Source organism: Lycium ferocissimum, chromosome 4 (assembly GCF_029784015.1).
Source record: "Lycium ferocissimum isolate CSIRO_LF1 chromosome 4, AGI_CSIRO_Lferr_CH_V1, whole genome shotgun sequence".
Classification (NCBI taxonomy): domain Eukaryota; kingdom Viridiplantae; phylum Streptophyta; class Magnoliopsida; order Solanales; family Solanaceae; genus Lycium; species Lycium ferocissimum.
Window position 1 is genome coordinate 51,548,049 of NC_081345.1, and position 20,221 is coordinate 51,568,269.

At 35.8% G+C, this 20,221-nt stretch overlaps 2 protein-coding genes across 5 annotated transcripts; one reads left to right on the forward strand and one right to left on the reverse strand.

Moving 5' to 3' along the window:
- Positions 1-615: 615 nt before the first annotated feature.
- Positions 616-10,495, forward strand: LOC132053491 (heterogeneous nuclear ribonucleoprotein Q). 3 transcript variants are annotated; one of them, XM_059445548.1, is made up of 9 exons: positions 616-749; positions 2,502-2,947; positions 3,091-3,207; positions 3,338-3,478; positions 3,573-3,752; positions 5,757-5,961; positions 9,184-9,371; positions 9,457-9,545; positions 10,037-10,495. In XM_059445548.1, the coding sequence occupies exons 2-9, from the start codon at positions 2,564-2,566 to the stop codon at positions 10,179-10,181; spliced, it is 1,449 nt and encodes a 482-aa protein (XP_059301531.1). In that variant the 5' UTR covers positions 616-749; positions 2,502-2,563; the 3' UTR covers positions 10,182-10,495. The 3 variants fall into 3 exon arrangements, with proteins under 3 accessions (XP_059301531.1, XP_059301533.1, XP_059301532.1); XM_059445550.1 differs by having other exon boundaries at positions 9,460-9,545; XM_059445549.1 differs by having other exon boundaries at positions 733-872.
- A 4,318-nt stretch (positions 10,496-14,813) lies between these two features.
- Positions 14,814-16,471, reverse strand: LOC132053492 (uncharacterized). Of its 2 annotated transcripts, none has more exons than XM_059445553.1 (2): positions 16,308-16,471; positions 14,814-15,582 (listed from the first exon to the last, which is right to left on the reverse strand). In XM_059445553.1, exons 1-2 carry the CDS (start codon positions 16,423-16,425, stop codon positions 15,215-15,217), a joined length of 486 nt encoding a protein of 161 aa, XP_059301536.1. In that variant the 5' UTR covers positions 16,426-16,471; the 3' UTR covers positions 14,814-15,214. The 2 variants fall into 2 exon arrangements, with proteins under 2 accessions (XP_059301536.1, XP_059301534.1); XM_059445551.1 differs by having other exon boundaries at positions 14,814-15,600; positions 16,308-16,468.
- Between the last annotated feature and the right edge of the window lie 3,750 nt (positions 16,472-20,221).

The following is a 20,221-nucleotide window of genomic DNA, read 5'->3' on the forward strand; positions in this document are numbered from 1 at the left end:
CCTGCATTACTAATACTCTAACCAACAATCACATGACCCCTTAATATTTCAAATTGCACTCAAAATGAGTTAAATAGGTTAGATCTAAAAATATGGGCACATATATTTTTTTTTTTGATTATAAACTCTAAAAAATCAAGTCACATTTAAAATCTTAAACCAAATTGAAAACAGCTTAAATTAAGTTAAAAAGTGCTTAAAATAAGTCAAAATCAAGAAGTTGCTCAAGCCCCACTTATTTGTTTGGCTTATAAGCCATTTTGATTTGACCAACAACTTTACCCTTTTATCTCTTATATTTTTTTTTAATTGCAATACTACCCTTACTTCTAAAAATCCTATAAACACTTTTATCCAAACACATAACTACTTATTTATAAAATAACTTTCAACACTTAAAAGTACTTATGCTTACAAATCACTTTTTTTGGGCTAATCCAAACGGGCTCAAATCCTCATTTTTAAAATCTTAAACCAAATTATGCACGCACCAAACTTTAAAAGAAAAACAAGATTAAAAAAATAAAAAATTGACGATAATAGCCCTAGTCATTGACAAAATCGAGCTCTTAGCGAGGGGCAGCGGGCAGAACGTACCCGATTTAGGGTGAAGTGAAATCGCAGCCTAATATAAAAGAGGTGAGAAAAGGGGTATTTTTCTCACACAGTGTATGTATTGAGATTAGCTTCTTGGCCTTCAAATTCATTCATAAAGAAGCTCTCCAGAAACACAACTGACTAATTTTTGGGTATGCAAACAAAACCCCCAATACTACTACTCATATATCTTCTACTATAATGTCTTCTTCTCAAATACTACTGATATATTTCTTCTGCCCTTTATCATCCATACTCATAATGAATACTACAAGGTTTTCTTCTTTTACCCATCCCTTTTATTCATGCCTATCTATATCCTTTTTCATTTTTTTCTTTTTAGATGTGTACAAACATTGACAGAATTAATTACCTATGTTTCTTGTTAGGGTTTATTTTGTTTAGTTTTTAGCTTGATTTATTTGTAGACGAAATTTTACATTGCTAGATTTTTCATGTGTACGGTGTTACCTATGTTAGGGTTTAGTTTTTCCTGGGTGCATTGGTTTTTGTTGATTATTTTGTTGATTTTGAGCTCTAGGTTTTCGAATTTTACACTTTTCCCCATCAAGTTTTAGCATGTGTGTTTTTTTGTTCATTTCTTTGTTTACGTTTTTAGCTTGATTTTTTTTTTTTTACCTATATTGCTATTAGGGTTTTGTTACTAATTAGTTTTTGATATTTTTGAGCTCTAGGTTTTCGAATTTACACTTTTTCGGATCTTTGATTTCTAAGATTTTGTTTTGGGTCGGGTCGGGTCGGGTTGTTCTACTACCATTGTTTTTTTTTTTTTTGGGGTTGTTTTCATATTTTTAACTTTGATTTTAGCTGAGATACGTGTATTGTTATATGATGGTACTAAAATTGGTTGAGTTCAGTAAAGAGTTTTTGTCTTAACATAGGCATATTGAGCGTTTAATTATTTGGAACTCGTGCCCTATTACTTCGGTTCAACAGCGCTATCAGCCATGTCGTAAAATCCTATATATTTTTTTTGAACAAGCTGCAGAGAAATTTTGTTGAGATCTGCTATAAATTTTATGGCCAATTTTACTCGTGTAACACTCTTCTGCAAAACAGTGAAGTCTTCGTCAATTTTTGCAAAAACTAAAGTTTCTCTTTTGGTGTTTGGTTGAAAAACAGATTATAAAAATGATTTTTTTTTTCCTTCTAAAAAAATGTTTTTAGAAATTTGAAGCAAACTCCACCTTATTAAGGCCCAGATCTCTCTACGGGGGTCTCAGGTTCGAAACCCCCCATATGCTTTCTCGGTCAAGCTCGTCGCACGGAGCTTGCCTATTGCGGTTTACTTTACCTCTCCTGTGTGGTTTATGGGCTATTACACTGGAGTGGGGTTTACCTTGTGCGCACCCGAAGGGTAGCGGCTGCGGATTCCCTTGCCAAGAAAAAAATAATAATTAAGGCCAACCTTTTCTTTTTTTCTTTAGTAGGTAATGGTTCCGGTCAAGTTGATCTTTAATACAATAGTGCATTTTCCTTATTAGGACCCAAGAAGTTTCATATCTCCATTGTGTACTACTTCATCCGATATTTACGACACCATGGGCTAATCAACATTTGGCTTCAAAAGATGGAAAAGGAAGAAAGAAAAAAGTGGTGTTTCTATAAGTTGGAAATTGGCTGCACATTTGTTTTATATTGTATTTTTGTCTTCCTGAATATAATTGAAAAAGTACCTGCCCTTCATGTCTTTCCTTTTTGGTGCAGGACAGGAGAAAGTACTTCCTATTTTAAAGAAAAATATGATTTTGCTAATTGTTTACATGTCTATGTAGCTGATACTAAGTAATTTGCGTTTGAAATAGTTAATTGACTAATTGGTTGATCGATTGATGTCGTATCTGTCAACAAGCAAAAAAGTTAACATAAATGTCGTGCTGCAGGCATTATTGGGGTGATATTCAGTTTATTTGTTGGATGAGAAGATCTGCGACACGAAAAAATCATGGCAGACAATACTGAAATTGATGACCGTGTGGATCTTGATGATGAAAATTACTCTGAGGAAGATGAAGAACCAGAACTGATAGAAGATGAAGGAGCTGGAGAAGTCAATGATGAAAATGGCGAAGAACAATCATATGATTCCGGAGGTGGAGATAGTGGGAGAGAGCAGTCTCCAGAAGAAGCAGATATGGGCGACGTTCCGGAGCCTGCTGCAGATGAAGAAAAAGCTAGTGCTTCTCTTACTGATGAAGAGCAAAAGGAGCATGCTGAACTTCTAGCTCTCCCTCCACATGGCTCTGAGGTTTTCATTGGTGGGATTCCTCGAGATGTTTCTGAGGAAGACTTAAGGGATCTCTGTGAACCACTTGGCGAAATACATGAGGTAATGTGGAAGTATTGGGACAGGCATAAATGTTACCTTATCAAAAGAAAAAGAAAAAAAAGTATTGGGACAGGCATATCTTTGTGACAGACTTCAATTTGATTGCTTTTCCCTAATTGTGGAATCGTCTCATATCTTGGCAGGTCAGAGTCATGAGAAATAGGGATACTGGTGAAAGCAAGGGTTTTGCCTTTGTAGCATTCACAACAAAGGATGAGGCACAAAAGGCTATTGAAGAATTGCATAACAAAGAATACAAGGTGATTTCTATATCCACACTTGGCTTCATTGATCATATTTTTCTGTTGAAGATTTTTTTTTTAGTAACTCTATCTTCTCTTTTAGTGTGTTGTAATTTATTTGTTTGTTTTGTGTTTATTATAAACCCAGGGAAAAACCATAAGGTGTTCACTATCAGAAACTAAATACAGATTGTTCATTGGTAATGTACCAAAGAGCTGGTCTGATGATGAATTCAGAAAAGTCATTGATGAGACTGGTCCTGGTGCAGAATTAATAGAACTCATAAAGGTGTGTTTTGACATCCCAAACACTTCTATAAATTGTTGCGACTCTGTCATGGACATCTCATGGACAATTTTAAACTTTTAATATTTGACTGAAGGATCCTCAAAACCCGGCACGTAATAGGGGTTTTGCTTTTGTTGAATATTACAATAATGTCTGTGCGGATTACTCTCGGAAAAAAATGGCAAGTGCAAACTTCAAGCTGGAGGGAAATTCACCAACTGTCACTTGGGCCGATCCAAAGATTACACCGGATCATTCTGGTCCTGCTTCTCAGGTATCAAACCATATATCTCACAGTTATTTGAGTATGAGCTTTTATGAGATCTTAAGCGAATACTCTTGATGTTTAGTTGTTACTACGAACCTTTATCAACAGCAAAATGATTAGCCCCTTATTCATTTTCCTACAACAACATACCCAGTGTAACCCCACAAGTGAGGTCTGGGTAGGGTAGAGAGGCTTTTTCCTATTGTGGGTTTGTGAGTTTTCCTCTCCAATTGTTGTCCTGTTGGCTTGAATGCAATACATTATCTGTTCTGACTCTCCCTCTGTATTTCCAGATAAAATTGCTTTCTTCTTCTTTTCTTTGTTTACTTCATGTTGGTGTGGCTAGGAGTGGGAATGGGGATAAGGCTGGTATTTGTAATGTGCATGAAACTTCTCAACTTAAAAGTTTTACTAAAATGAACATAGGGTTAAATTAGCCGATTACAGTTGTAATATATAAAAAATTTATGTCTATATTCTCTTATATTGTAAATATTTGTATTAATTATATTATTTATCTTGAATATAGACATAATTTTTTTATTTTATAAATTACAACTGTAATCGGCTAATTTAACCCTATGTTCATTTTCAATTTAGTCATTAGTAAAGCCGAAGTCAATGGGGGTACTACTGTGAAGAAATTGAAACCTCGAGCTCGAGGACGTAGTTTTCCGATAAAAACATCGACCTGTCATATACAAAGCTATTCGTTTTATCTGTATTCAGACCAAAAGCTGACAGAGATGTTATGGGTAGAATTCTTTTTTTTATTTTTTTATTTCCGTCTAATTTTGTTCACATCTGAATTTTTACATCAGAATTGGATTCTGTTTGATTGTATTCACCCGTGAACAACTAAGATTCGTAAATCTAGTGCCCCTGCTAAAGGTTCTCTTCAATGGTGATGGAATAGTCGAGTGATAGCGGAGTTGATGGAAGAACAAGTAAAGAAACACAAAATAGAAATAGTGAAGATGTAGAAATAAAAGTTTGACACAATTGAATTCAATATACAATAAATTGCAAATAAACCGAATACCTCCTACTGGGAAATTTCAATTAAGCACCAAAAGCTATTTGAAACCCCAAGAGGCAATCAAGTCAAGCCAGCACCAATGAAGGTTTGGAAGTTAATAAAGGGTACAACCTGTATTCATCGAAGTCTAGCTAAGAATGAAGAAAAACCTTAGGAAACTATTTATTCTATGGGTTACATTGGTCGTATATAAGTAACCAAAATAACCTTGATACTAGGACTAAGAGTAGCTCATCCTAGGATCCTATTCCGCTGGTTAGGAATGCAAAGCTGGCATGATCACTACCACTATAACCTTGAAAAGAAAAAAGATTAGTCATAATGAGCTAAATCACATAGTTGGCATGATATTAGGTTTTCTGATGTGTTGCTCAATCCATACGAATCAATTGCCTGATTGAAGATTCATCTGGACAAAACAATGAAACCTTTTCTGTCGGTATTATTAAGCGACGAAGCGATGCGAAGCGAGGGGTCACTGCTTGGGGGGAGCCATGCGCTTTAGATAAATGTGCGCTTAAAGAATGACGGACAATGTGATTCCCATGAGAAAACAGTCTATGTTTTGAATCTCATCTTTGAGGAGTTGGATGCTTTCAACTTTATCGTAAATTAAACGTTGAAACTAGTAAAATTTATTGAGATTGGATTATTGTATCACTAAAAGTCATAAATGTCTCGTATTTTTTTTTTTTTAAAGAATATATGTTGTATTTTTTTATTTTCCATACATAGTGCACTTAATTAAAGAACCATGCTCATCACTTCTCGCTTTTCGCTTTGGATCCCCGGACCTTGGCTTTTCGCTTTTAAAAAACACTTTTTTCAATTAACCCTTGTCTGCTAGTTTGCACATTGTATTTTCATATCTTTTGTTGTCTTTTCCAGATTAAAGCACTTTATGTGAAGAACATTCCAGAAAACACACCCAATGATCAATTGTATTACATATCTTTTGTTGTCTTTTCCAGGTTAAAGCACTTTATGTGAAGAACATTCCAGAAAACACACCCACTGATCAATTGAAGGAATTATTCCAACGCCATGGCGAAGTTACCAGAGTTGTTATGCCGCCAGCCAAGCCTGGTGGTAAAAGAGACTTTGGATTTGTCCATTATGCAGAAAGGTCAAGCGCTCTGAAAGCTGTTAAAGACACTGAAACATATGAAGTTAATGGTAATGCTTCTAGACATGTAAATACCAAGTGGGACACATACATTGCATATAGGAGAACTCAGGATCTACATCTGAGTGTTCCATAGGCCCTCCTGTAAATCACTTCTCCCCTTCTCAACCAGAAAAAGACAACAGGAAAAGAGATAAATCATGAGGGTGCGGTTTTTTTTTTTTGGTTTGGGGGGGGGGGGGGGTTCCTTAAATTTAATAATTTTGGTTTTAAAATCTCTAGAACCGTCAGTCGTCCCAAAAAAAGAGAAAGAACTAAAAAAATATACAAAGATTGAAGTAGTTTGTTCAGTCTCAGGGCATACCTAACGTGATCAATGAGTAGAGATGAATGTGCTTGAGATATGTTTTTTTTTTTTTTTTTTTTTTTTTTTGGTTTATGAAGTCCTTGTTGATCTGAGAATTTTCATGTGTATATGAGACTTCAAGGATCTATTGGAACTTTTAGTACCAGTGAGGCGTTGTGTTGAACAATTCCTAGTTTGCTATAATTGATATTTACTTAGGATCTACTAAATCCAGTTGTAAAATTTAGTAATGAAACTCTTATATACGTAAGATGTACCAATGACATATTCTACTATATCATAGATGGATATTTTTTTGATAGGTACAAGTAAATATCATAGATGGATGTAGATTACGTCTTGATGTTAGGAGGATATTAAAGAGATCCAAAGAAAAAATGCCGAAAAGTGTTGTTGGAGTCTGAGGCCTATTTTGTTTTTTGAATCAAAGCAAGCTGACCTTGGGGTGAAAGCAATGCAGATATAGCCTGTATTTGGATCAACTCTCATCCTGTGAAATTATTTTCATGGCTTTGAAACAATAAGTCTAAACTTTGAAGTTTGAGCTATACCAACAGTAAAGTCAGCTTACTTCAGTTGTCAGGAATCTGGTGCCTGTTTCATTGAATCAAAGCAACTAACCATCTGGACATAACCCATTTTCATGTCACCTCATCCTCTGTAATTTTTTTTCTTCAAGATTTTGGAATATCACTGTTTGGGCTGAACCAAAAGTAAGATCAGCTTTGTCCCATTGTGATTGAGAGGCTTTTCTTTTCCTTTTTCCATCTGACCTTGGGTTATAAGCGATCTATATTCAGCCCATTTTTGATCAACTCTTATAACCCTGGAAATGTTTTCTTTCAAGAGTTTGAAACAATAAGCTCCAAATTTGGGTCTGGATCAGCCTATGATTGACCCTCCCCAGACCCCACCTGTGGGATTACACTGGGTATTATGTTGAGCCACCATATTATCTTGTTCATGCTCTCATTGACAGGCCTGAGCATGTAGTGGGAGGGGTGGGCTGTGGAATTGGTCTCCTTGTATGGTTTTGAGTAATCCCCACCTCATGACCTGGCTTTAGGGGTTGAGTTTGGCCCAAGGTTCATTTTTTTATCTGATGCTTTGTTGTATTTTTACTGTAAACCACTAAACGTAAGCAAAGGGAAACTGCTAGAATCATTTTTGGAATATATCAAGTTTGTTCTGAGTTTTGGTTAGCACTATGTTGTTACATATATTAGGCTTAAGTAAGAAAGAACATAAAATTGGAAGACATGCGGCATCCTGCACCCAAGTATGTGGCCTAGTGGTCAATGAGGTGGGAGGAAAATCATGAGGTCTCAGGTTCAAATCCAACCGAAGAAAAAACACGAGGTGATTTCTTATCATCCGCCTAAACCTTGGCGGAGAGTTATCCTTTGCATGTGCTGGCGGGAGGTAGCAGGCAATTGGTTGAATAGTCGAAGTGCACGTACCATAAAAAAGGCATCCTATCACCTTTACCTCAATTTAGTCTTTCCTTAGTTTGAATGGCTAAAGCAAGAACACTCCGAAATCATTGAAATATTATAGCAATAGTGTCATTCCACAATTGGGTTTAAATTCCTTGAGCTACCTGGTAGTTTATTTTGAAGACATATTGTATGGTTAAAAATAGTGCTTTAGTATTTCAAATTACTAAAGGTCCATTTATGCATGAGTATACTTCGATATTGCAAATTCTAGACTTAAGTATTTGCAAATATTGCAAATACACAACTTTCGTAAAATATTGTTTCTAAAGGTACACTCAAGTGAAATACTGGTGCCCATTCACAATTATTTTTTAAACTTCATAGAAACATTTCTTACCAATTAAGTTTATGGCAAACATGTTTCAACTTCCATAAATTTTTCTCAACTTCGATTGATTTGCTCTTTATTTTTTCAACTTCGACTCAAATATTGTTCAATGCCTAAACAAAGGGTTGAACTGTCTATGGGTTGATAGGTTTGGTTGTTGGGTGCTGGTATATTTCCTGCTGATAGGGTTCTGTCTTTGAAGAGTGTTGTCATCATTGTATTGAGATACGCGCTTGTGTAAATACTTTTAGTTACTCTCTGAATTATATTCTAGATTTGACTGCGCATTTACGGCCCGTTTGGCTTAGCTTAAAAAAAGCATCTTATAAGCCAAAAAAAATAAGTTGGGATATCCCCAACTTATTTTTTTGGGCTTATAAGCTGCTGTTTTTTAAGCTAAGCCAAATGGGCCCCTTATTTTTTGGGCTTATTTTAAGCACAAAATGGCTTATAAGCTGGCCAGCCAAACACTCAAAAAAGCTGAAAACAGCTTCAGCAACTTATAAGCTAAGCCAAACGGGCTCTTAGTAGTGTGATTTCATTTGATTGGTCTAAAATGATATCAAATTGTGAAAATGTACGGCCAGAACATACCTTGATGGTTTTGTATTTACATAACATTGAGGTTTACTTTAACTTTTAAAGTATGGAAATAGCACGAGGTTCCTTTTCGTAATATGAAAGGGGGTATTTTGTGCAAGTTAACACTAGGAGTATGTTATTTTGTGCAAATTAACACAAAGCTTAAATTTATTCATGGTTCACTGTATGATGCTTCTCCATTCAGAGGTTAACATTACTGAACATGTTAAGTTTATGATAGTATAAACTTATGTAGTTTTTTACTAATTTTTTTTTTTTTTGATATGTGAGCTGAAAAAGCTGCTAGATGCTTTCTAAAATATGTATGAGTTCTGTGTTTGCTGCTGTATTTCAATCAATCTGTCCATGATGCCTCGGCTGAAACTGGTTGGGCTCAGCTATATGAATTCTCTATATCAGTTCCTCTATATACTAAACTAGTTTCTTACTGATTTATTTAACTAGGCAACTAACATCAAGTGGATGTGGATTGCAGGTCAGGTGTTAGAAGTAGTTCTTGCAAAGCCTCAGACTGAAAAGAAGTTTGATGCAGCCAGTCCTCACACTGCATTACCCCATCCTAATTATATTCCCCATCCAGGATATGGTGCATATCCAGTGAATCCGTATGGTGGACCTCTAACTGCTGGTTATGGTGCTGCTGCTGCTGCTGCGTTCCAACAGGTGCTTTCTGTGTACTTCATGTCTTCATCGTCGATTCTTCACATTGTCATTGATCATATTCATCTCATAGACTATTATTCTTTAGCAGCCTATGATATATGGTAGAGGACCGATGCCAACAGGTATGCAAATGGTGCCAATGGTTCTACCAGATGGTCAGATCGGCTACGTTCTGTAAGTTCCTATAAATATTAACATCTATTTTTGGTTGCCTCTAGCCCGTCTTCTGAAATACTCCCTCCATCCTAATTTATGTGACATTCCTTCCTTTTTAGTCATTCCCAAAAAGAATGTCACCTTCTATATTTAGTAACAAATTAACTAAAAACTTCCCATTTTACCCGTAATGAAACGATTTATAGCCACACAAATATTTTTGGCATCTTTTGGACCTCAAGTTTTAAAAGTGTTCATTCTTAAACTCCTTCACATAAATTTTTGGGACGAGAGAATATCAGTTTAAAGTTTCTTCATCACTAGCGTAATTTTCAGTTTTTTCATATACTGGAGACTGGATGATTGCATTATATCCAGATGTGCAGATAAATGGTGAAATATTGTAGTTTTGCTAATGACAATACCTTAGAAGTTAGAAACGCAGAGGAAGTATTGACTGTGCATAGAATAAAGCAAAACCTTTTACCCTTGTGATGTTTTCCGTGCAGCCAGCAGCCAGGAGTTCAGGCACCACCTGTTCGGCCTCGGAGGAATGACCACAGGAGCAATGGTGCTGGTGGACCACAAGGACGAGGAGGATCCAGTGGTAGCGGAGATGATTCCAACCGGGGTAGACGTTATCGACCATACTAGAACGGTCAAATGTTGTAGTTGATGGTACTTGTTACTTGCATTGAACGCCAGACCAGTAACCTAGGACATATGTTTCCTATTCCCTCTTTATTTTAAAAAAAGAAAATGAAACTAAAAATGTTAGACCAATCGCAGCAACTTAATGTGCATTGTAACTAAACAAGGATGTTGGAGATTGCTTTTGGGCGTTCCATAATCTTGTCTGCTGGACTTTTAGTTCATAAATTTGCTTCTCCAATGTTGGGGTGAATGTTCATGAAATGTTGAGATGAATGCTTTGAGTTTTTGTAGTTTCATTGTTTGTCATTGTACCAGATGTGGATTTTAGATTGAGTAGCCTTATCTTCCAACTGCAATGACATGACAAGGTGTTGGATTATGCACCTTTAGTCTATCATTAACACTTTTGGAGGATTGATATGCTTGGCTTGTTAGCCTTGTTGACAGTGGCGGAACTAGGAATTCATACTAGTGGAATGAAAAAAAAATACTAGAATGCTGCACCCATGATTTGAACCAGTGACCTAAGCAGCTTTTGAACCACTTATGTCGCTACATTAGAGTCTATCCTCATGTCAAGGAGATTCAACGATTTGCTTTGATTGTTTTATTTGCACAGAATATTTTTTTGGAAAAAGGCTATTGATCTGCTACATTAGGTTGTTTTTGCCTTGGGCAAAACACACTTTTTTAAGGTTGGTGTGTCATGCTTTCATGTCGTTGGAAAATGCAGCTCTTAGTCTTCCCATACTTGGGACTAGGTATTTCCTCTTCTGGAGAAATTAAAACACGTGAGTTTTGCTCAACTTGTCAAATTCTACGGGATCAAACTCATGAAACTTAAGGAATGATATAAAAAAAAAATAAAAAAAAATGAGGGAACATATTCATATTAAATAAATACTCCATCTGTTTCAATTTATGTGAACCTATCTTGTTAGTCTGTGTCAAATTAAATGATTTTTTTCCTAATTTGAAAATAAATTTACTTTATGAAATGATTTACAGTCACACAAATATTCAATACTTATTTTGAATCACAAGTTTTAAAAGTCTTCACTCTTTCTTAAAAGTTGTGTCCAGTCAAATGGGTTCACATAAATTGAATCGGAGAGAGTGTAAAGTAGACGAACCCAAATTCCAAATGAACAAATTCAAACCTGAAATGGATCTTCCTTATTCTTGAAGAATGAGGGGCAGAGGGATTGATCAAGAAAGATTTTTTGTTCTTCTTATATAGAAGATTGTGATTAGATCCGCATATGTTTGGTAAAGAGAATAATCTTATCCTTTGAGAATAATCAAAGAGTGGTAGAAAAGTTTACCAAATTATTTAGTGGCTATAGATCAATAACAAAGACATACCCAATGTAATCCTACAAGTGGAGTCTGAAAAGGGTAAACAAATAATTCTTTCCAAATTAGCATAACAACTGGTTGAACTAGACGACTTTCAAACAAGGTAGGTGATAAGTAGGTTGCAACAGATCAAATATTTGTACTACAGTTACTCACGGGATTGTTTTGGTTCGCTACCCGTTCTACTTTATGGATCACGTTTTCACGAACAAATGTATTATGTGTAATCTTTTAGCCAAAGGCATAGACAGCCCCCTAAACTTTTTCACATATTCCTCATGGCCACCTAAACTGACTCTTGTTCCGATTGAACACTTAAACTCCTCCGAATTTGTACCACATAAATACTTTTTACTGATGTGGCAAAAAAAGTGAAGCACACTCTCCTTTGGGCGCGTTAACTACTCTTAAATATTCATTTTCTTTTTTGGTTAAAAAGTAACATCTTTTAAAAAATATGACTTTAATTAAATTAAAAAAAAAAAAGATGGGCCCCTGCATTTTTTTTCTCCACTTCGTTACCCCCACCCCCTCTCTCAGTGTTTTAAAAGGCGAGGGCGTAAGGCGTCTGCCTCAGTGAGGCGTAAGCCCCGAGGCACGGGGCGTAAGCCCCATAGGATTTTAATTTTGAGTATTTTATAAAATGATATAATTATAATAAATACTTTTAAATAGGTGAAATAGCGTAAAAAATTGAAGAAAATTATAAATAAGTGATATATATATATATATATATGCTCCACCCCCACAAAAAAACTAATTAGAACAATCTATTATACGCTACTTACAAGTACAAGTGACTGCTCGTTACTTTTTTGAGATAGTAGAACAACAACAACAACAACAACAACAACAACAACCCAGTGAAATCCCACAACGTGAGGTCTGGGGAGGGTAGAGTGTACGCAGACCTGACTCCTACCAAGGTAGGACGGCTGTTTCAAGATAAAAGAAGACAAGATAAATAATTGAAAAATAATATATATTAGGCATTCTAACAATAAAAAAAGGTCTTGACTTTTAAATTTAATGTTTCAGTTCCTTTTTAAAACATTTGAGTAATTACATGTTGACTTTTGAGAATTTGGGCATTATATTAAGGACTTATTTAATAAATTTCGTTTTAGTTCGAAGAAGTTTTAGTTTTACGCCCCAACAAAAAAAACTCGCCCAAACGCTTTGGGTGTATGCCCCGAATTGCTGGGCGTACGCCTTTGGAGACTTTCGCCCCGACCCATCGCCCCGGGGCATTTTTGGTACGCCCCGCCCCAGGGCTCGCCCCGAAAACGCCTTTTAAAACACTGCCCCCTCTTCGTCTTCTTCAGTTTTTTTTTTTGTTCTTTTATTTTGTTTCTTTTGATCACCATTTTCTTTATCTTTTCTAAATCTGAAAGCCACCATCACCTTCTTGTTCACCGGAAAAAATGGTGGTTTTATTTTTGTGAAAAGAGGAAGAAGATAAAGATGGAGATGAGGAAGAAGATCGGTGGTGGAGAAAGGATGGGCAATGACGGGTGGAGGAAAGTAATGGGTGTTTTTTTCGGTGGTTGCGCGGCGGTCAGATGGAGGTGGTGACTGGACAGAGGTGGCGGCGGCTGGCTAATGTTTAAGTTTACAATTTTTATTTTTTATTTTTTTACTTAAGTTCTTTTTTTAATAATTTTTTAACCGCTCTGCCACATGTCATTTTGCCATGTCACCGCGAGTGTAATACACACATTTTATATTTTTTGCTGATTGTAAAAAAAGTATTTAAATGATACAAATTTGGAAGAGTTTAGGTGTTCAATCGGAACAAGAGTCAGTTTAGGTGGCCATGAGAAATATATGAAAAAGATTAGGGGCTGCCTATGACTTTGGCCTAATCTTTTTTCAAGATTGTTTTGTCAAGCCAAGAGCACTTTCATTCTTACATGGAATGGTGGATATACTTTCGATAACGGATCATCCTCGTCTTCGTCACGCGTTGCTTTCTATCGTATCGTTTCATAAACAAAAACAACCCCAATACGAAAGTTAGCACAAGTAATACCACATCTAGTTTGTTGCATAACAAAAACAGAACTCTGTAGTCATACTGGACATCTTGTTATACGAGACAAAAGGTGAAACAAAAATACTCTCTTAACAATAAGCAATAAAGACATTTAAACACAAAATTCCTTAATCAGAGGTTAACAATAAGCAATAAAGACATTTAAACACAAAAATTCTTAATCAGAGGTTTCACGTTCGAGCTTTGGGTATGGAAAAATCCTATGGATATGAAAAAATCCTATTAGTTTAAATGAGCTTCACACGTCGCGAATCTAAATTAGTGGCCACCAATGTGGGAACCGAACATGAATGAGAATCCAAGAAAAAAAGTAAGTAACCTCACATAACAATTTCTATATCATTATTGATGATATCTGTACATTATTATACGAACAAAGACTTAAAATCACAATGAAGACATAAAGACATTGCTATTTAGTGCATATAGCACTAATCAAATGTAAAAAGTATTGGAAAATAAATTGGTAATTTTTTTTCATGTTCTATGTTAGTAGTAGCACTTGGCAGCAAAGACTAAACTTGTAAATTTCCAGTTCCAAGCAACAGTTCTATCCCACAAGCTCTTGAAATCTTTTCTCCAATTCATCCAACGAGTTCCCCAATCTTCTTTTAGATTCAATGGTCGAACATTTTTGTTACACTTACCAGTTACCTCAATCCTCCAAACCTTCATCCCTTTCCCTTCCCTTTCTTCATTGTCCAGTCACTTCTCTATTTTAAGTGATTCTCAACTTAAAAAGTGGTAGAAAAGTTTACAAAATTATTTACTGGCCGTACTTCATTCAAAAACTGGTTCTGCTTTCAAACTAAGAGGCAGGTGATACATAGATTGCAACATCTGTTTTGGTACATAACAACTTTATATCATTATTGATGGCATCTGTACATTATTACCCATACAAACAATCCCCATATGATAATTCCATGTATAACGATTTGCAATGAAGAAACTGCTACCTAATGTATATAGCAATATTCAAATAAAAAGTAGTATGGAAAATGATTTTGTTCTGTTTTTTTTTTTCTATGTTAGTATTAGCACTTGGCAGTAAAGACTGAATTTGAAATTCCACTTTCAAGCAACAGTTGTATCCACAAGCTCTTGAAGTCTTCTTTCCAATTCATCCAAACGAATTACCCAATCTTCCTTTATATTCAATGGTCGAACATTTTTGTTACCTTATTCTCTACATCATTGTTGATGGTATCTGTACATTATTAATGTATAAACAATCCTCATATTATAATACCATGTATAACAGTATAAGGAGTCAACCCCTAAGTATCAAATTACAGTTTTTTTTCCCACATGAAATAAGAAATAAAAACACAATGAACACTGCTACCTAGTGCATACAACAGTAATCAAATATAAGAAGTATGGAAAATGAGTTGGTTCTATTTTTCATTCGACGTTAGTATTAGCACTTGGCCAGGTGCGTAGCTGGAGCTAGTGTGTATATTACAGGTTTAGCTGAACCAATATCTTGGTCTAAATCCTGTATTCGCCCTTAAGAAATCCATTGATTATGTACAAATAATTAATTCAGAACCCAATAATGTAAAAGGATTCAAAATTCCGAACCCATAAGCTTCAAATTCTGGTTCCGCCTATTTCAAGCAGTAGTTGTATCCACAAGCTCTTGAAGTCTTTTCTCCAAATCATCCAAACGACTTCCCCAATCCTCTTTTACACTCAATGGTCGAACATTTTTGTTACCATAATTCACCAAATCTTCATCCTCTTCCCTTCCATTTCTTCCCTTTCCATTCACTTTTCTACTCAACAATGAACTATCTTTTCCATTTCTCTTTTTCTTCATTTTCTGAGCCGTCGCCTTTTCCAGTGCTCGCAATACATCAAAACCGCTTAATTTCTTTGAATCTTCTTGCTTTTCTTCTACTTCTTCTTTTGCTCCTTGTTGTTTTCGATACTTTGGTTGCGATTTCTTCGTAGTTTGCTGCTTTTGCTCCGCCACGGAACCTGATTTGACCGCAGTAACTGTTGGGATCGAAATAGCAAGGTGTCATGCAGAAGCTAACAATTGCAAACCTTGATGACGATAAAAACATACTCACCGTCCCAATTTAAGTGACTTACTTTTCTATTTGGTCTGTCCCAAAAATAGTGTCTCTTTCTGTATTTAATAAGTTCTTGTAGTTAATAAGTTGACAATCCAAACATCCTACATGATAAACTTATAATCACAAGATTTAAAAAATATTTTAGTACATTATACTCATCTTTAATTTAAGATCATAGGATTCAAAAGACTCTCTTTATTTCTTAAACTCCGTGCCTAGTCAAACTGAATAGGCGTTCAAAAAACCAAATAATTTCCACTTTACTTGGAATTTTGAAGTTGGAGTTAAAGATGAAATTGTGTTTGGTTGTAATTTTTGTAAAGAATATTTAGTTGTTTGAATGTATTGAAAATGAAAAAAAAAAAGAAGTGAAAATAGGTTTCAGGTTTCATGGCCAAACGCTAATTTTCAAATAAACTGAAAAAAAATTCCAAAAAAAAGTGAAAATTTTTCATGTCCAAACGGGTCCTAAGACACTTAAATTGGGACAGAGAGAATACTAACAAAAACATAATTATGGGTACTTTTCCCAAAAAAAAAAAAAAACACAGGTACCATAGAATCCAAATAAGATAGCAAATTCAGGACAAAACTTAACAACAATAACGACAACAATGGCCTTACCTAAATCGAGGTTTCTAAGCTGCGAGTAGAGTTGAAACTTCCTCGGAGCTCCGACAGGAAGACACGTCATCACCGGAATACATGGATACCATTGTTTGAGTGGAGGAGCGGCCCACATGATTTTTTCTGGTTACGGTTGAGGGAAAGGAGATTTAGTTAAGAGTAATACAATACTAACAGAGGAAAGTGGAAATGGACTGGTTAAGGTGTGTGGACTAGAATTATTTGGGCCTGAATCAGTGTGAAGCTCTTTTGGTAACAAGAATTGGGCTGAGTTATTCCATGAATTTTACAGAAATATATGAAATAAAGCTGAGCTTTGATAATAATTCAACATTTTTTTTTGTGCGGAATGCCCTTCAAATGCACTGGTCTTTGATTTTTACCCTCAAATTGGTGGTCTTTAATTTTTGTCCCTTGTGCCTAATATTATGAGGTTTGAGATTCGAATCTCAGCTCAGTAAAAAAAAAAAAAAAAAAAAAAAAAGACAATTTTCCAAGGCAAAATTTTGTAGCAAAGTTAGGCCTTAGGGCAGAGTTTTGCTTCAGGTATAAGGCAACAGAGTTTTAGCATGCCTGAAGGCAAAACTCTACCTTAATGTGGAGTTTCAAATTATGCCTGAAGGTAGCAAAAATCTGCCCGAGGCAGAGTTTTGCATGCAAATCTCTGTCTTGTGAATCCAAACTCTACCTTGAATTTTTATTTTTTTAAATTTTTGACTGAGCGGGGGTTCGAACCCGAAACTAAATGGTTCTGACGAAGGGCAAAAATTAAAGACCACCAATTTGATGGGAAGAATTAAAGACCACCCCAAAATAAGGGCATTCGTGCGAATTGCCCAGAATTCAAAGTACTATTCGACTTTCCAAATATTAATAATAAAATTTTCATATAATGTAGGGTAAAAGATCAAATTTGTCCTTGAACTATACGCAAAACATATTTACCTTCCATTAATAATTGGGTAAAATATGCCCCCGCGTTACTAAAACAGGCTAAATTTGCCCTTAATTTCAAACGGCGAAAGTTTAACACCCGGTGATGTCATGTGTCACAATTAAGCTTTCCACCATTTGAAAATAAGGGCAAATTTAGCCCATTTTAATATCGGCGAGGGTATATTTCGTCCGAACTATTAACATAGGGCAAATATGTTCCATTTCACATAGTTTAGAGGCAAGTTTGATCATTTTTCCTATAATATATATAAGCTCCAACGAAATTTACAAAATTGGAAATTTTAAAAATCTTCTTTCTTCTTATCTTCTCTATCAGGATTTTCAAGCACAACTCCCAAAGCTTTCTCAACTTCTTTCCTTACTTTTCTTTCCCTTACACCGGAAATCCTTCGTGTAATCAACTTCCTTTTTCATTTTTTTTTGGAAGAACAATCATTAAAGACCCATTTGAAGTTTCAATTCAAATTTAAATCTTTTTGTTGCTTTTCCAGTGAGTGTGCTTAAAAATTGTCGGATTCTCTGGATAAGACTAGATACAAAATTTAGAGAAGATAGGAGGTGAGGTGGAACAGTTTGGAGTCAAAATTCAAAACTGATTTTTTGTATTGCAACATGTCACGTGTATATCATATGTATGTCATGTGTATGTGATGTATATAATACTGATGCAAATAACATACATATAATATATATAGGATATATAAAGATATACACGTGACATACACAATGTATGCATAAAACAAAGACAACATCGTACCCTTTATGCCACAAACATTTATTTTCCCTCATTTTTCACATATCCTCCACCACATCACCACCATAAACTAAACATAACCACTAGTCATTTCACTATAACAATGCAATAACCATTTCCAGGTACTGAGACCTCACAATATCACTCATGGTGGCTTTCAAGTTGAAGCTCAAGTGTGCGATAATGGTGGCTTTGAGTTTTGTCACTGGTTCTTCACTCTAGAATTATGTAATTCAAATAATGGTTTCCATAATTGTGAAGAAACGACAACTTCAACTTCTAAATTGGTCTACAAAGAACCTAAATATTGAGACTTCACAATTTTCACACTCACTTCTCAAAACAATTGGATAATTCAAATTTGCGGCTCAAACGAACAATCCTATTCGATTTTAGTAGGCAAATATTTCGAGATTCAAAATCCAAATTGAAGATTTGAAACGAGAGAGAGAGAGAGAGAGATGAATTGGAGGGAAAGAGAATTGGAATGTCTGGGAGAGATAATCAAGGGATACAATGGTTGGCATAACTTGCTACAAAATGAAAAATATAGTAAGTTGGCAATTGTTTGAAACTGTCATAAATATATAATTAGTGCTCCTAAATCGTCATGAGCTGTAACATTTTTACTTTTTAGACCGTTAATAAAAAGGAGTTCGCAACTTAAATGACCCAAAAAGTGAGAAAAGGTACTAAAATAACCTAGAAAAAAAAAAGTTATCGAAGTACCTTTTGCGCACTAAATTAGTGCGCAGTAGGTGTTTACCAAAATTCCCCACCCATAGTGATTTCCAATTCATTATTGACAATATGAATCAGAGGTTAGCTAGATGGAAAACCAAATTCCTAAACATGGCAGGAAGAACCACTTTGGCAAAAGCCAGTCTTAGCAGCATCCCTAGCCATGTCATACAATACATTCAGCTACCAAGGGATATCACAGATGTTGTCAATAAAATTCAGAGGAACTTTATTTGGGGCACCACCTTTGAAAAAAGGAAACTCCACCTCCTGAGCTGGAAAATATAACCAAACCAAAAAGGAAGGGGGGGGTCTTGGACTGCAAAAGACTGAGCACAAAACACAGCCATCCTTACTAGTCTCTAATGGAGATTGTACTCAAACCCTACCTCCCTATGGGCTAGAACCCTAATTTCCAAGCACTGCAAAGACCAACACTATCAGGAAAACACCAACCTCTAGGACTTGGAAATGCATTCTAAAAGGTTGGAAAGTTTGTTCCCATGGGAATAGCTGGGTGGTCCTCTACAATTGTAATAGAGCCAATTTCTCGACTGATAGGTGGATCTTAGGTCATGAACCAATCCATAGAACCCTTTATGGTCCCTGGCCTCCAGTGCTTACAGCTCCAAAGTAGCCAGCTACCATTCAAATGGCATTTGGTCATTTGAGAGCTTCCCATATGTTATTCCATTCTCCCTCCAACATGCCATCTCTAGCACTTTTCTCCCAACTCACATAGACAAAGAGGAAAAGATGATTTGGGGCCTCACTAGTAATGGTGTTTTTAGCACTAAATCTGCTTACTTTCTCGTAGCTAAGGACCATAGAACTGCTGAACCAAATTCAAATGGATTTGGGACCTTGAAATCCCAAACAAAATCAAGCATTTTCTTTGGCTCTTGCACCATAGGAGGCTTCCAACAGGCCATTGCCTTAAATCCATTGGCATGAACATCAGCCCTACTTGCCACTTCTGCAGTAATCCTGAGAAAGACATTGAGCATATCTTTTTCAACTGCCCTAATGCTCAAAATTTCCGGAACAGGCTCCTCTAAAGAGCCAGCAATTCTAACCCTGTCCCGATCAAGTCAATGGGCACCTCCAACAATTGGCAAGATATCTGAAACTCCATCAAACATCAACCCTTTAATAATGCCATTAACTGGAACCACATCTTGCCATTCTCCTTTTGGCATATCTGGCTTACTAGAAATAATAACTTTTTCAACGATAGAAAGAATCTGATAAGCACAGATAACACTTTAGCCAAAGCCATAGAAACCTTCCTAATTATTGGTAAGGGAACAAAGAACCAGAATGCTCCAACCATCACCATTAACATTAAATGGGAACCACCTGATAGGGGGTGGTACAAGCTTAACACAGATGGTTCAGTCCTGGCAAATAGTGGTAGAGGAGGACTGGGGAATGTCATTAGAAATAGTAGGGATGATTG

Excerpts from the sequence above, each read along its gene's own strand:
- LOC132053491 (XM_059445548.1), top strand. The coding sequence starts at position 2,564 with ATGGCAGACAATACTGAAATTGATGACCGTGTGGATCTTGATGATGAA. Across the intron at positions 2,948-3,090 it reads CACTTGGCGAAATACATGAG|GTCAGAGTCATGAGAAATAG; the intron begins GTAATGTGGAAG and ends ATATCTTGGCAG. Across the intron at positions 3,479-3,572 it reads AATTAATAGAACTCATAAAG|GATCCTCAAAACCCGGCACG; the intron begins GTGTGTTTTGAC and ends ATTTGACTGAAG.
- LOC132053492 (XM_059445551.1), bottom strand. The coding sequence starts at position 16,425 with ATGTGGGCCGCTCCTCCACTCAAACAATGGTATCCATGTATTCCGGTG. Across the intron at positions 15,601-16,307 it reads GCTTAGAAACCTCGATTTAG|TTACTGCGGTCAAATCAGGT; the intron begins GTAAGGCCATTG and ends CGATCCCAACAG.